Source organism: Lithobates pipiens, unplaced genomic scaffold (assembly GCF_037356315.1).
Source record: "Lithobates pipiens isolate NorthernLeopardFrog02 unplaced genomic scaffold, aLitPip1_a1.2 Scaffold_3, whole genome shotgun sequence".
In the NCBI taxonomy this organism is placed as follows: domain Eukaryota; kingdom Metazoa; phylum Chordata; class Amphibia; order Anura; family Ranidae; genus Lithobates; species Lithobates pipiens.
Genome location: NW_027507790.1, coordinates 255,963,126 through 255,979,911, shown reverse-complemented (window position 1 = coordinate 255,979,911; position 16,786 = coordinate 255,963,126). Strand labels below are relative to the sequence as shown.

At 45.9% G+C, this 16,786-nt stretch overlaps 1 protein-coding gene and 1 pseudogene across 1 annotated transcript in view; both read right to left on the bottom strand.

Moving 5' to 3' along the window:
- The window catches only part of EPG5 (ectopic P-granules 5 autophagy tethering factor), a gene marked incomplete in the record, with an annotated part of 249,948 nt that overhangs the window by 98,554 nt on the left and 134,608 nt on the right, over positions 1 to 16,786 (bottom strand). Inside the window, 2 exon segments of the mRNA XM_077463073.1 lie at positions 1,759 to 1,903; positions 12,719 to 12,842. Of these exon segments, the coding sequence (XP_077319199.1) occupies positions 1,759 to 1,903; positions 12,719 to 12,842 (269 nt within the window).
- On the bottom strand, positions 12,435 to 12,650 carry LOC143941762 (U2 spliceosomal RNA; annotated as a pseudogene).

The following is a 16,786-nucleotide window of genomic DNA, read 5'->3' as shown; positions in this document are numbered from 1 at the left end:
TAGCTGCCGACTTTTACATTTTTTTCACCCAGGCTGGACCTCCTGTTTAACCACTTCAATGCTGGGCACTTTCACCCCCTTTCTGCCCAGGCCAGTTTTCACCTGTCAGCGCTGTCGCACTTTGAATGACCATTGCACGGTCATCCAACACTGTACACAAATTTAAAAACAAATCTGAGGCAGATAGAACTTTCTTTTGGTGGTATTTAAGCAACACTGGTTTTTTTTCATTTTTTGCAAATGAAAAAAGACCAAGCATTTTGAAAAAGAAAATAACATGAACCGGGTGAAGATAGAAGCCCCGTCAGCAGTGACAGCGCTCTACTGGAGGGCTTAGTTCTAAGGCCAGTCTTTCATAATGTGCTAGTAGTGACGCATACTAGCATATTATGCTATTATTTTTCAAGGGGGGGGTTTGTGGTTTCCCGCATCATTCATTTGATAGTTTAAAAAAACAGTTAACATTCCCGGCATGCCGGAAATGATAGCCCTCACATTTGCTTGCTCAACCAAACTGTCAAACCATCCAATGACTGGTGTCATAACGGATTACATGTGCAAAAAAAGAGTGACAATTTTGAAACTAAAAAAAACAAACAAAAAAAAAAAAACACAATAATTTTTTACTTTTTTGCTATAATAAATATGCAAAAAAACAAAAACAAAACACATCTCTTTATCAGTTTAGGCCAGTATATATTCTTCAAACTTTTGGTAAAAAAAAAAAGAAAAAATTGCAATAAGTATTTATTGATTGGTTTGCGCAAAAGTTATAGCGTCTACAAAATAGGGGATAGATGTATGGCATTTTTATTATTTTACTAGAAATGGCGGTGATTTTTAGCGGGACTTCAAAATTGCAGTACACAGATCGGACACTTTTTTGGGACCAGTGACATTTATACAGCGATCAGAGCTATAAAAATGCACTAACTGTATAAATGACACAGGCAGGGAAGGGGTTAACACTAGGGTGCAATCAAGGTGTTAAATGTGTTCCCTGGGAGGTGTTTCTAACTGTGTGGGGAGGGGGACTGACTGGGAGTCAAGGATGAGTTCAGGCGTGTTCGCAACCGCACGTGCAGAGGCTGCCAGGAAGTTGGCACTGCACAGCGCTAATCACAGGCAGCGAGACATTTCCCGATCTCTGCCGCCACGGATCGGGAAATGTCTGTTTGTGATAAGTAATCCACAGTGCCGACTTCCTGGCAGGCTCTGCACGTGCGCTTGCAAACACGCCTGAGCTCACTCTTACTGGGAGTACAGAGAGATCTCTGTTCCTGATCACTAGGAACAGACGATCACTCTGAACTTCCTTGTCAGAACGGGGATCTGTTTGTTTACATTGACAGATCCCCAATCTGGTTCTCTGTGGAGCAATCGCGGGGCGACCGTCTGGCATTGTGGCCACCGACCACATGCATCAGCTCCCCCCGACACGCGCACTTGCTATAGCTGTAAAAACGGACCGAAGTACAGCTACGGCGATTCGCGGGAACGAGCCGCAGTAGACGGTGGCTGGTTGGCAAATGGTTAGAGGCCAAGATGGCAGCTTCCTTGGCTGAAAAACGATAGGAGAGTTTACTTCCACTTTAAGACATTTTAATACAGGAGAGGGAGTCTGTAAAATTGTGCAAACCTGAAGGTTAAGGTTAAGATCAAAGTTAATAACTATGTGGCCTGACAGTTGTTTGGTCACTGCAAGCAACTGTTGAGCCACAATAACCTTAGAAAAGTAGCTACAAGTTCATACTGTACCTGTGGCTGAGGGCGGAGCATCCACGGTGACAGCCGGAGTCAGCAAACTGGTGTCCATCTCCACCTTGATTTGGGTCCAAGCATTGACAGCTTCCTGAATTTCAAACATGATCCGTTCCATGTTGATAAACTCCATCCATAGATTCTAAAGACAGAGAACATCATAAGACCGTGTACTGCAAAAAGAAAATTGTATTTATCCTGAAGCCGGGCTTTAAATGATAAAAAAACAAATTTATAAAATATTTTGCTGCCTGGGGTAAAAGCATAAAGTGCAAGTACGCACAGCAACATTAAAACTGATCTCCAAGTTTTCTTGCAATTGTTCTTATTTTATAAATGTTCTAGCAAACTGCCAAAAACAAATGTAATCACAGAATTTCTGACAAAATCTGTATTTAAAGCGTTTGTTACCCCAACACTTCATATTCCTGATATATGCCTGCTGTAAGTTGGGGAGATGGAGGACACCCAAATGGATCACAAGTGTGGTGATTACTGTATTTATGTTCCATTGAGAATTAGAAGTCTGTCTTTTGTGGTAGCAGACAAATGAAGGGGCTGCATGGGAGGAGCCATCAAAAATGACAGCTGTGGAGGGGAAGCAAACCTCACACACTGTCACCCTAATAACGAGTGAACATGTAATATGGTGCAAAAGGTGAACTTGGCCTTTAAACACCCTGATCTTATTTCTATTGGGCATTAAGTTCAGAAGTGACAGTAGCTACAGGGGGGAACCCTTGCACGCTTTCGGGGAAAAGGGGGGTCCCATTTGTACCATATTACACCCATACTCTGTGTCCCATGATGTACACCAAGAAAAGGACTTTACCGGTAAGCTGAATAAAAATCCTATTTTCTTTATCGTACATCATGGGACACAGAGCAGCATAGTAATTACTATGTGGGACGTCCCATAGCAATGCTATTTGAGTCGAGGGAGGCACAACCTGTAGGGCGCCAACAGACTGGAGGACCTATACTGCTGCCTGCAGAACACTGTGCCCAAAGGTGATATCCTCATGCCCTTTTTTACATCCACTTGGTAAAATCTGGTGAATGTATGGACTGCAGGCCAAGTTGCGGCCTTACAGATCTGAGCCATAGAGGCCTGGTGACACTGCCCAAAAAGCATTAATTGCTCTGGTAGAGTGCGCTTTGACTTGAAAAGGTGGAATCTTACCCCTTAAATCTGTCTGAATTAAAACTTGCCAAATGTGCTTAGTAGACATGTGCATTCATTTTCGTCCGAATGCAGCTATTTTCGTTTTGACAAACGATAACGAAAGCACAAAATCCGAAAAACGAAAGATCCGACATAAATAAATGCTTTATTTTCATTTTCATTGTTACAACAGTTCGATATAGAATAGGAGATTCTCGATATAGAATAGGAGATTCGACATGACTCTGACGATAACAATCTGTCTATAGAACCTGTGGTGGAATGTGCCTAACCTTACCTCTATTAGTCCAAGATTATATAGAGAAAATATTCGACAGAGAAAAAAGATTTGACAGAGAGAAAAGATTCTGCAAGTTACTGTCCTAAAAAGTGTTTGGGGACCCGGGTCCTGCCCCAGGGGACATGTATCAATGCAAAAAAAAAGTTTTAAAAACGGCCGTTTTTTCGGGAGCAGTTATTTTAATAATGATTAAAGTGAAACAATAAAAGTGTAATATTCCTTTAAATTTCTTGGGGGGGGGGGGGGGGGTTGTCTATAGTATGCCTGTGAAGGGGCTCATATGTTTCTGGTGGTTAGAACTGTCCCTGCACAAAGTGTCATTTATGCAGGAAAAAAAGTCCTTTAAAATCACTCGCTGCTATTATGAATTGTCGGCTCCGTAATACAGAGAACACTCATTGAAAGTCATTGATAAAAAAATAAATAAATACATTTAAAAAAAAGCGTGGGGGTCCCCCAAATTCAATTACCAGGCCCTTCAGGTCTGGTATGGATATTAAGGGGAACCCTGTCTCAAATTTAAGAAAAAATTTGACGTGGGGTTCCCCCTAAATATCCATAACCAGACCCTTCAGGTCTGGTATGGATATTAAGGGGAACCCCGCGTCAAATAAAAAAAAAAATTGACGTGGGGTTCCCCCTAAAAATCCATACCAGACCCTTTATCCGAGCACGCAACCTGGCAGGCCGCAGGAAAAGAGGGGGGACGAGAGAGCGGCCCCCCTCCCTCCTGAACCGTACCAGGCCACATGCCCTCAACATTGGGAGGATGCTTTGGGGGTCTGTGACCCCTCAAAGCACCTTGTCCCCATGTTGATGAGGACAAGGGCCTCATCCCCACAACCCTGGCCGGTGGTTGTGGAGGTCTGCGGGCGGGGGGCTTATCAGAATCTGGAAGCCCCCTTTAACAAGGGGACCCCCAGATCCCGCCCCCCCCTGTTTGAAATGGTAAGGGGGTACAAAAGTACCCCTACCATTTCACAAAGAAAGTGTAAAAAATGGTTAAATAAAACAAACACACTTTTGAAAAATACCTTTATTAAAAATAAAAAAATAAAAAATCGATTCCAGTGGCGGTAATCCACTCTTGCTATCCAGCGACGGACGGTCATCTCTCCAGCGATGTCTCATCTCATCCAGCGCAGCGAATCCCTCCTTCTTCTGTCTCCGTGGAGGAGACACTGCAAGGATTCCGGCGCCTGACGTTTCTTATATACGGAGGGCGGGGCCACCCGTCACCTGACCCCGCCCCCCTCTGACGCAAGGGGAAACCCGGGGTTCCCCGTGACGTATGGGTGACCCCGCCCCCCTCTGATGTAACGGAAACCTGCCTGTGTTACATCAGAGGGGTGCGGGGTCACCCATACGTCACAGGGAACCCCGGGTTTCCCCTTGCGTCAGAGGGGGGCGGGGTCAGGTGACGGGTGGCCCCGCCCTCCGTATATAAGAAACGTCAGGCGCCGGAATGCCTGCAGTGTCTCCTCCACGGAGACAGAAGAAGGATGGATACGCTGCGCTGGATGAGATGAGACATCGCTGGAGAGATGACCGTCCGTCGCTGGATAGCAAGAGTGGATTACCGCCGCTGGAATCTTTTTTTTATTTTTTTATTTTTATTAAAGGAATTTTTCAAAAGCGTGTTTGTTTTATTTAACCATTTTTTACACTTTCTTTGTGAAATGGTAGGGGTACTTTTGTACCCCCTTACCATTTCAAACAGGGGGGGGGCCGGGATCTGGGGGTCCCCTTGTTAAAGGGGGCTTCCAGATTCTGATAAGCCCCCCGCCCGCAGACCTCCACAACCACCGGCCAGGGTTGTGGGGATGAGGCCCTTGTCCTCATCAACATGGGGACAAGGTGCTTTGAGGGGTCACAGACCCCCAAAGCATCCTCCCAATGTTGAGGGCATGTGGCCTGGTAAGGATCAGGAGGGAGGGGGGCCGCTCTCTCGTCCCCCCCTCTTTTCCTGCGGCCTGCCAGGTTGCGTGCTCGGATAAAGGGTCTGGTATGGATTTTTAGGGGGAACCCCACGTCAATTTTTTTTTAATTTGACGCGGGGTTCCCCTTAATATCCATACCAGACCTGAAGGGCCTGGTAATTGAATTTGGGGGACCCCCACGCTTTTTTATTTATTTTTTTATTTTTTTATCAATGACTTTCAATGAGTGTTCTCTGTATTACGGAGCCGACAATTCATAATAGCAGCGAGTGATTTTAAAGGACTTTTTTTCCTGCATAAATGACACTTTGTGCAGGGACAGTTCTAAGCACCAGAAACATGCGCCCCTTCACAGGCATACTATAGACACCCCCCCCCCCTACGAAATTTAAAGGAATATTACACTTTTGTTTCACTTTAATCATTATTAAAATAACTGCTCCCGAAAAAACGGCCGTTTTTAAAACTTTTTTTGCATTGATACATGTCCCCTGGGGCAGGACCCGGGTTCCCAAACACTTTTTAGGATAGTAACTTGCAAATTAGCCTTTAAAATTAGCACTTTAGATTTTGAACGTTGGAGTCCCATAGACTTTAATAGGGTTCTAAAGTATGCTATATAGTACTAGCTCCGTCGAATCTTCTTTATACATTCGACAGACACCATAAGCCTTCAAAGACAGATTCGACCGTAATTCATGTGGATTTTCGGACGAATGCAATTTTTGAACGAAAAACGAAATAAATAAAAACGAATTTCGGGAGTAACTAAATGAATTAAGTTTTCGGACGAAAACGAAATTCCGAAACGAAATATTTTACTCTGCACATGTCTAGTGCTTAGTGACAGTGGATTTCGACGCTGCCTGTCCTTTCTTAGGACCCCCTGGCAGTACAAAATAAGACATCAGTCTTCCAAATCTGAGCAGTTGTCTTTAACTAGACCTTCACTGCTCTCACTACATCAAGACAATGTAGTAACTTTTCTTCCCTGGACCATGTTTTTTTTGGAAAAAAAACGATGGCAGGATAATATGTCTTCGTTCAGGTGGAAATCTGAGACCACTTTTGGAAAAAAACCTGGGACGAGGGTGCAATACCACTCTGTCCTCATGAATAATCAAATATGGCTCTTTACAAGAAAGAGCAGCCAATTCCGAAAAAACCTCCTAGCTGAGGATATAGCAACCAAAAATACCAACTTCCTTGTCAGAAAGACTAAGGGAATATGTTTTATCAGTTCAAATGGCTGTTTTTGTAACACTGACAAAACTAAGTTCAAATCCCAAGAGTTCAAAGGAGGTCTGACTGGCGGATTAAGCAGCATTACCCCTTGCATAAAACCCCATACTAAAGAATGTGAAACAAGCGGTCTTTGAAATAAGACCGATAAAGCTAAGACTTGGCCTTTAATAGTACTCAAGGCCAAATTGATCTCTACCCCTATTTGTAGAAAGGCAAGAATTCTGCCTATGATATATCTCCGAGGGTGCCAACCCTTGGATTCACATCAGGAAACATAAGCCCTCCAGACTCTATAATATATAGTTCTGGAAGCTGGCTTTCTTGCATTAATGAAGGTAGAGATAACTGACCTGGAAAGCCCACGTCTCTTCAGAATGTGGGTTCCAATAGCCAAGCCGTTAAATTTAGCATTCGTAAGGTAGGATGGAATATCGGCCCCTGTGAGAGAAGGTCTGGCCATAGTGGAAGGGACCATGGATCCTCCACCGCCATCTTTACGCTTTATGCATACTAGGATCTTCTGGGCCATGCTGGGGCAACCAGAATTACTAGCTTTCTTTCCAGCTTGATCGTGCAAAGAATTTGTGGTAGCAACTGAACAGGGAAAAAAAAAACCAAATTCAGTGAAAACTGACCTCATGTGGTCACCACGCATCTGTCTCGCATGTGGATCCATTGTTCTTGACATAAAGTTGATCAACTACATGTTGAACCTGGACGCCAAAAGATCTACGTCCGGGATCCCCGATCTTTGGCATATAGCCAGAAAGATTTTGGGGTGAAGGAACCACTCCCCCGGGAACAACTCCTGGCCACTCACGTAGTCTGCCTGCCAATTCTCTATTCCCGGAATGCCAATAGGCGATGAACATCCCAAGCTAGAATATGGTCCACGACTCTCTGAGCTGCATGAGCTTTAGTGCCCCATTTGGCGATTGATATAAGCCACATCTGTGGCATTGTCAAATTGGATCCTGACAGGACAATCCCGAAACCTGAATGTTCAAGAGCTCAGAGTCAGACGCGCTTCCCAAATCTCTAGGATGTAAATGAGCACGGCTTTTTCGGTTCTGGACCACTGTCCCTGGACAGTGGTCTTTTCCAGTACTGCTCCTCAACCTGAAAGGTTGGCATTTGTCGTTACCTCTTTTCAGGTAACTAGTATGAAGGTTCTTTTTCCCTTCTGCAGATTCCCGGATACCGAGCACCAACTGAGGCTCTGGAACACCTTTGGGGGACAACTGCATTTGGCAAATCTAGAGCTTGAACAGTTTTGTTCCAAGCAGACAGGATACGGTTTTGCAAACGTCTCGAATGAAACTGGCATAGGTAACAGCTTAGAATGCCACCATCTTTCCTAACCACCTCATGCAAAGGCGAATGGAGAAAACTCTTTTCGACCAGACCATCTGCACCACCTCTCTAATAGCATTGATATTTGCCTGAGGCAAGGACACCTTTTTCTGGGCTGTGTCTATGATCAGACCAAAGTACTCCAGCCTTCTTTAGTTTGAGAATTCAACCTGGGTTTTTCAGGTATTTGGCTGTAATGCATATGCTTTGCTCCAAATCAACCCCCGACTGGTCTATTAGCAATAGATCATCTAGGTACGCTTATGACCTGTGCCCTTAACCTGGCTAGAGGGGGGGCCAGAACTTTAGTAAACACCCAGGGTGCTGTAGCTAGCACGAAGGGTAAGGCTACAGAAAATGCTTGTGTTCTACCTTGAACCGTAGAAACCCATGGCAAGTGGGAAATATAGGGACATGCAAATATGCATCCCTGATCTCGATAGAAGCCAGAAGTTCTCCTCCTTGTAGGATAGAAACCACTGACCTGATCGACTCCATGCAAAAAGAGTGGATCTTCAGGAACTGATTTTGATTCTTTAGATCTAGAATGGGTCTGACATCTCCATTCGGTTTTGGTACCGTAAAGAGGTTTGAATAAAACCCCAAACCTTGCTCTTCTGTGGGGATCTGTATGATCACCCCCTGAGCCAGTAATCGGTCTAATGCCCAAAACAGAGATTGCCTTTTCCCTGGATCTTTGGGAATGTTTGATCTCAGAAAACTCCCAAAATTCTAGTTTGTATCCTAGAGACACCGTGGAGATGACCCATCTGTCCTGAATTTTTTCTTGCCAGACTTCTGAGAACTCCAGAAGTCTTCCCCACATGCTGGAGAAGGAGGGAGATGCACCACTTCATAATGAGGCTTTAGAATTCTTTTCAGATTACCGGCCCCAGGACTTTTGTGCCTGGGCCTGACCCTGAGGTCTTCCTCTAGAGCAGGGGTCTCAAACTGGAGGCCCTCCAGCTGTTGCGGAACTACAAGACCCATCATGCCTCTGCCTATGGGAGTCATGCTTGTAACTGTCAGCCTGGCAAAGCCTCATGGGAATTGTAGTTCTGCAACAGCTGGAGGGCCGCCAGTTTGAGACCCCTGCTCTAGAGCCTGACAGCGGAGGGCGTTGCCACTGCCTAGAGGTGGACGCCCCTGGCGCAGGAGAAAGAGTCTGCTTAAATGAAGGACGTTTACTCTTTCTTTTGACTGGCAAAAAGAGTACTTTTCCCACTGGAAATCATTTGGATGTATTTGTCCAAACCATCCCCAAATAGCCGATTCAGATGACCAATAATTTAACCACAGGATTCTATGCATGTGTACTAGCACAAGCACAAGGCAGGACGCCTGGTGAATAGAATCTTTAATGGCCTCTATGGCAAAACATAATGCTCTTGGCAGTTCGGTCAAATCCCGGGCTTGCTGTACAGGAACCTCTTTAAGTGCCCATCTAAATTGGTCCTTTAGGGATTGACAGATGCCTATTGCAGCGACTGCGGACTGAGTAACCGCACCCGCTAAAGACAAAGAGGATTTTAACAGGAATTCCAAACTTTTATCTGTTGGATCATTTAGCATTTGTACATTGTCTACTGGATAAGTTAGACTTTTATTCACACTGGAAATCGCAGCGTCAACTGCTGTTACTTTTCATTTTTTGGTGAATTTCTCCTCCATGGAATAGAGAATCTCTTAGGAGGGAGAAAATGCTTATCTGGGTGATCCCAGTCAGCATAAATAAGCTATTCTAGTACTGCATGGACAGAAAACGCATGCAAAGGCTGTGAAGGTTTTAAGGAACCCCAGGAAAAAAACTAAGTTTCAGCTGACTCTGTTAGGAGTAGCATGAAAGTGGAATGAACCATCTCCGTAAGAGATTGTACCAGCAATTTCTCAGATTGCGAGACTGAAAAGGGTTCATCTACCGTTGTTTCCTCCGCAGAGGAGTAATCGGTTTGTCTTTCCTGATCGCCTGAGAGTAACACCTCATCCTGTACCCACCGATCCCCTTGCAAAGGGTCTAAGGTGGGAGAGGGTGATCTAACATGCTTCCTATCCATTTGAATGGAGGATGTGATTAAAGTCGCTAATCTTCCCTCTAGGCTCTCCAGGGCGGAGGAAAAGGCATCTTCTGTCATGTATACAGGGGTTGAGATGTGAGAAGCAGCTGCACCACCAACTTGTTCCAATGACGCACCCTGGCTTGTCCCAACTGGTATTTCAGGCGAGGATGACAGTATGGAGGCACGGCTGGAGTTCCCAGCGCCTGGTGGTGGAATCTTTGTTACATTTTCTGAGGTTTTTGTGGTGTCTTTTTTGGCAGACATAGTCCTATGCACAAAAAGCAGAGGCACTAATTAAATGTACAAATTGCTGAACAATAGTATAATGCCGCTATGCAAGTTCAGGCTAGTGCTGGGAAAAAATGTCCTTCCATTAGGAATGCCCGTTTTGCACCCTTACATGCCCACCGCTTCTGTGTCCCGATTCTAGCCAGCTTGCTTTCTCCTTTCTACACAGCCGAGGAGAGACATCTTTAATATCTCTCCTCGGCACCACACCTAGGCCCCGCCTCCTCTGTACAAACAACCCGCCCCCCCTTTTGTTTGAATTTTCAAACATTCACGTGTGGGCGGCCTTCGGGTCGCGCAGACCCAACATGAGGGGGGGAGTGAGGCAGAGCCCAAAGGCACCTTGTAAGGGAGAAAAACTTCTGGAGCTGAAACTGGGACCTCCGGGGTTATTACAAGGGGCGCAACAACAAATGTTGCTCCCTAACCCCTCATGGTGCCTCGGGGGGGGGGAGAATGCAGAATTGCAGATCTTTTAGCTACAAGAGGAATCCCCACTGTGCAAGCCGCTGTCGTCACACATGGCCTGCCACTGAGCTGAAATGAAGACAACAGCTAAGGTGTGTACATATACTCCCTCTAGTGGAAGATTTAAGGCATGACATTTTTTCCCTAAGGAAGAAAAAAATCATAGGTGGACTTTTTCAGTTCCTATGCTTCTTCCCTTACCTTATCCTCGCCGCAGGATACTGCTGTAACAGACAGATCCAAACTTTACCCATCATGGTGGGCTGCGTTAGCAAACTTTCAAGGACCGGGCCCCTTTTTATCGGGGTTCCACTCCCTTGGACCTGTAAAAACACCCCGCCAGGAAAAGCTTCAAGGTAATGTAGCATGACCAAAGCCCTGGGTCCTGGGGTCCAGCCCTCAAAGAGAAGCATTACAGGCAAAACCTCGTGCTTTGTATACGAGGCCCGGGTACCATCCACATTGGCCTCAGTGGTACTTTGGATGGATCCGGTATGGAGGCTATTTAAATCCCGCAAGGATCTGTCCTGGAGTTCCTTAGAGCACATTTTCACTCATGACCAACACCTTAGACACTGACAAAAAAACTGAGGTACTCCTGGTAGGAGGAGCGGTTATATAGGGAGGCAACTTCCTGTTTAAGGTGTGCCAGTGTCCATCACCTGAAGGTGGTCTATTACCCACATAGTAATTACTATGCTGCTGTGTCCCATGATGTACCATAAACTAAGGTGGAGGTGTCCTTTAAAACTACATGTGCACATTGAGAGGACTGGTCACCTGACTACACACATCAAGCATAGGTGCTCAGTCCCCATGACAAGAAATGGGGAAGAGAAAGTACCTGAAAGTTCATTTTATAGCAGGATAAACCAAAAATGTTGCTAAACTTTGAAATGAAAATACACAAGATATAAAAGTAAAAAGTCTAGTACACACGTGCCAAATGTCAGGCGACATTGGCCGGTTCAATAAAAATAAAAAAATAAAAAAATTAGCCTGTGTGTATGGCTGGTTTCTGTCAGACGTGCGTGTTGGAAAACCAGCAACCGATTGGCTTCTGGGTTTTATGATGGGATTCATCAGTCCCTGGTAGCAGATGGCACTTTCTTTTTTTTTTTTTCAAAGGCTGTGGTGTATGAAACATACTCAAACTAACCCCTGGTGCAAAAACAAGTGCACACACAAGTGAGAACACAAAAAAGTGCACAAAGTGTACACATGGACCTCCTCTGAAGAGGAAAGACCCTTACCCTGATCCCCTGGAGCGCAAGGCTCCTGACAGAGACTGAGGTACTCACTGGCCCACCTAGCCAGAATCCCATTTCCCTGGGAGGTCTGCTGAAACAGACCAACCCCAAGTACTAAGTGGGACTCCCACAAAGGGAGACCCCACGAGAGAGGGTGACCCAAACCAGAAGGACATGTCCTGTCCACTCCCTCCCAAGACTTCAGGGAAGGCCCGAGGAGTGGACCAACACCCTACTAATCACGGTGAGTAAAGTGTACAGTGCAAGTGACAAAACACACATATAAAAGTGGGAAAAGGGAGGTGGAGAAGTGCAATAGTGCCATAGTAGAATACCATGGCAGGCCCTTCTGTCAGGAAACCAATTACTCTGGTCCCAGCTGTAAGGCCTGGCCCTAGAGGCAGGTGTGAAAAAAGTGTGTATATGGTGCAGTGACCTTAGTGGCAGAAAAACTCAACATGTGAGATTTACGGCACCCCTGGACTGTCACTCCAGCGACACATACACCACGGGCTTCTGTCACAGACCAGCCTTCAGCCAGACAATTGCAGCCCCATCTCTACCAGGAAGCGTCGCAATTAGGGAGCTTAGGGAGAGCCTTGCCTGCAACTAGGGGCTAGCCTTGTGGACAAGGACAAATTCAACCCAGGAGGAAAAAAAAAGGCCTTCCCGCCGCCATCTCCATTCCTTACCAATTATATCAGAAAGGACATTCGTGAGCGCCCCCCACGCAGCAGGAGGCACAGACATTCTCCTTTCCTTCCCAAAGACTGATAAGAACAGATACTACACATGATCTTAGCCAAAAGGCAGAGATGCCACTATCATATGAATTCTATCACAAGCTGACAGTCTGTATGGTGGTCTTTTCCGGTCATTTTTCTTCTCACCTGCTCGCCGCGCATGATCTTGGCCAATCGGTGCGGGTCATAATGTTTGGTCAAGGACGGGATGTAGACATCTCCTTTTTGAAACTTGTCATCCTCCAGCCACACAATAAAAACATTAAACAACCTGTTGATGAAGAATAGATCTGGGCTTTAAAGCTAAAGTATAATATACACATATAATACCTTGATAAATCCCCACTAAACCACCCGCCGATCAACATCAAATAAAAAATTTCTAATCACCGGTAGTGGAGTGCTGTAACTTGATAAAAATGATATGAAGCCCACAGCTCTTATAAGCTCTCCATAACGCCCCGATCTAGATTCCTATCCATGTCTTCAAAAAGTGCAGCACCATATTACGTACATTGATATGGATGAAACAAATTCCCCGTGATTAACGGCTAGCCGACCAGCCGCTGCAGCATGGCTCGGCTGCGTGAATCACCGTTATGTTACATCGATAACATAAACAGCCACTAGGAGGCACGTGCAAGCCCCCCTCCCCGAGCCTATGGGAGTGCCCAGTGGTCTCGATCACCACCGGGCTCCCGCAATCGCTCGGAGCACGTGAAGAACCGGGAGCTGCGTGTGTAAACACACAGTTTCCGGTTCTCTGAGGAGTGAACTGACAGATCGTCTGTTCATACAGAGTATGAACAGCGATCTGTTAGTTTCTCTGCACAGTCCCATCAGCCCCTTCAGTTAGAACACTCCCTAGGATATATATTAACCCCTTCACTGCCAGTGACATTTTTACAGTAATCAATGCAATTTTAATCGCACTGATCGCTGTATTAATGCCAATAGTCCCAAAAATGTGTTAAAATTGTCTGATGTGTCCACCATAATGTTGCAGTCACAATAAAAAAAAAATAAAAAAAAAAAAAATCGCTGATCGCCGCCATTACTAGTACAAAAAAACAAAAAAATTTATAAAAATGCCATAAAACTATCCCCTATTTTGTAGATGCTATAACTTTTGCCATACCAATCAATAGACGCTTATTGCGATTTTTTTTAACCAAAAATATGTAGAAGTATACGTATTGGCCTAAACTGAGAAAAAAAAAATTTTTTTAGATATTTTTTGGGGATATTATAGCAAATAGTTAAAAAATGACTTTTTTTCAAAACAGTTTTTTTGTTTATAGCGTAAAAAATAAAAACCGCAGAGATGATCAAATACCACCAAAAGAAAGCTCTATTTGTGCGAAAAAAAGGACGACAATTTTGTTTGGGAGCCACGTCGCATGGCCGTGCAATTGTCGGTTAAAGTGCAGAATCGCAAAAAGTGGTTTGGTCTTTGGCCAGCCAAATGGTCCGGGGCTTAAGCGCTTAAACTGGGAACTCTAAAGGAATCGAAGGACTCGGGTGGGCTGGCAGTACCTAACCCATATTAATATTACCTGGCAGCTCAATTGCAGCATATCACAGGCTGGTGTAACCTTGAGTTCTCTGACCCTGTCAGAAACATTAATCAGAACACTGCTATATAAGCGGCCCCACCCTTTGCAGTGCTCAGGGCGGGCTGACGTCAGCCGGGATCTCGGCCCCTCCCTCTGCAGTATTCGGAGCGTTGAAGAAGAGGGTCACGCGACAGCCCAGTGGACATCGGGCATAGGATATCCACTTGACCCCTGGAAGATGTACCCCCCTTCATGACCAGGCCATTTTTTTTGTGTTACTTTAACTGACAATTGTGCGGTCATGTAATGCTGTACATACATTTTTAATTTATATAACTTGTTTTCCACAAATATAGCTTTCTTTTGGTGGTATTTGATCAGCACTGGGTATTTTTCTTTTGCACTATAAACAAAAAAAGCCGACAATTTTACAAAAAAACAGGCCAATTTAGGCCTTTTTTATTGGTTAAAAAAAATATATTACAATGATTGGTTTGTGCAAAAGTTACAGAGTCAGCAAAACTGATAGATACACACTTTAATTATTATTTTTTTCATACTAGTAATGGCGGCGATAAGTGACTTATATGACTGTGATATTGTGGTAGACAATCTGACACTTTGTGGGAACCAGTGACACCAATACAGTGATCAGTGCTAAAAATGAGCTTAGGGCTCACACTCGGGAACAGGCAGGTGTAGGAGTCGGGAGGGGTTTCAGGTGGAGACGGCTCCACGAAAGAGAGACAGGCGATCTCTAGGAGTCTGAGCGTGTATGTCTGCAGGAGGCAGATGTGGCCTGTGACCAAGCAGCATGCAGCTGAGCAAGTAAGCTCCAGGAGGGAGTTTGACTAAGTAAGAGTGAGCCGGGAGGCTGACGTTTTTCTGTTATACAATGATGGTGGAACCCCCTCCCTGCGAGGCAAGACTTTCTGTGAAGTTTGTTTTGTTTAACCACTTGGGTACCGCGCTATTGCCGAATGACGGCATTAGCGCGGACCTAGATTGCCGGGACTACGTCTATTGACGTCGTCCCGGTTACGAGCGGCCTGCGCGCCCCCTGAGGGGTGCGCGCGGCGCGCTCTGTGATCGGCGAGTCCGTGAGACTCGCCTGATCACCGATCCGTGTAAGGGGTCGATCCCGACCCCTTATCACGTGATCAGCTGTCAGCCAATGACAGCTGATCATGTGATAAAACGGAGCCGGTAATCGGCTAGTATTCCTCCTCGCGCTGAAAGCGCGAGGAGAAAAAAAAAAAAGCCGATCGCCGGCGGCCGTGTTCGGGACATCAGTCCCGATCACGGCCAGCAATTCAAGCGGACACCTGCCCCCTGCCAGTGCCCACCTGCCACCCGCAGTGCCATCCTGAAATAAAGTAAGTGCCCCCCTGTCAGTGCCACCCAGCAGTGCCCATAGTGCCCACAGTGCCACCCAGCAGTGCCCACAGTGCCACCCAGCAGTGCCCACAGTGCCACCCAGCAGTGCCACCCACAGTGCCACCCAAAATCTGCCTCAAAGGTGCTGCACCCCAGTGCCGCCCATCAGTGCCCAGCAGTGCCGCCCATCAGTGCCCAGCAGTGCCGCCCATCAGTGCCCAGCAGTGCCACCTATCAGAGCCACCTATCAGTGCCACCTATCAGTGCCCATCAGTCCCATCTATCTGTGGTACCTATCAGTGCCCATCCGTGCCACCCATCCGTGCCACTTATCCGTGCCACCCATCCGTGCCATCTTATCTGTGCCCATCTTTGCCCATCAGTGCCGCCTTATCTGTGCCCATCGGTGCCGCCTTATCTGTGCCTATTAGTGCCGCCTTATCTGTGCCTATTAGTGCCGCCTTAACTATGCCTATCAGTGCCCACCAATGCAGCCCATCAGTGCCCACCAATGCAGCCCATCAGTGCCCACCAATGCAGCCTATCAGTGCCGCCTAATCAGCGCACTTCAATGAAGGAGAAAAATGACCCGTTTGCAAAATTTTATAACAAACTATTAAAACATGATTTTTTTTTTTTTTTTGCATCTTTTTTTGTTTGTTTAGCAAAAAATAAAACTCCGAGCTGTAACTAAATACCACCAAAAGAAAGCTCTATTTGTGGGAAAAAAATGATAAAAATTTCATTTGGGTACAGTGTTGTATGACCGCGTAATTGTCACTCAAAGTGCATCAGCGCTGAAAGCTGAAAATTGGTCTGGGACTGAGGGGGGTTTAAGTGCCCAGTAAGCAAGTGGTTAAATAAAATTGGGCTACCACGCCCTTAACCACTTGCACACTGATATACGTCGGCACAATGGCAGCGGTGGGCAGATGGGCATACCTGTAGGGGGCTAGCAGGCGCACCGCATATAGTGTAACCATGCCCGCGGGACCGGTGGACTTAATGCCTGCCGGTCTCCCAGCGATCGTGTCACGGAGCCGCAGAACGGGGAATTGCCTATGTAAACAAGGCATTTCCCTGTTCTGCCTTGTGTCATGACAGAGATCACCGCTCCCCGTCATTGGGAGCAGTGATCGCTGTCAAGTGAGTTGAAGCCCATCCCCCCCACAGCTAGAATAACTTCCTAGGACACACTTAACCCCTTGAGCGCCCCTAGCGGTTAACCCCTTCCTTGCCAGTGTAATTTACACAGTAATCAGTGCATTTTTATAGCACTGAT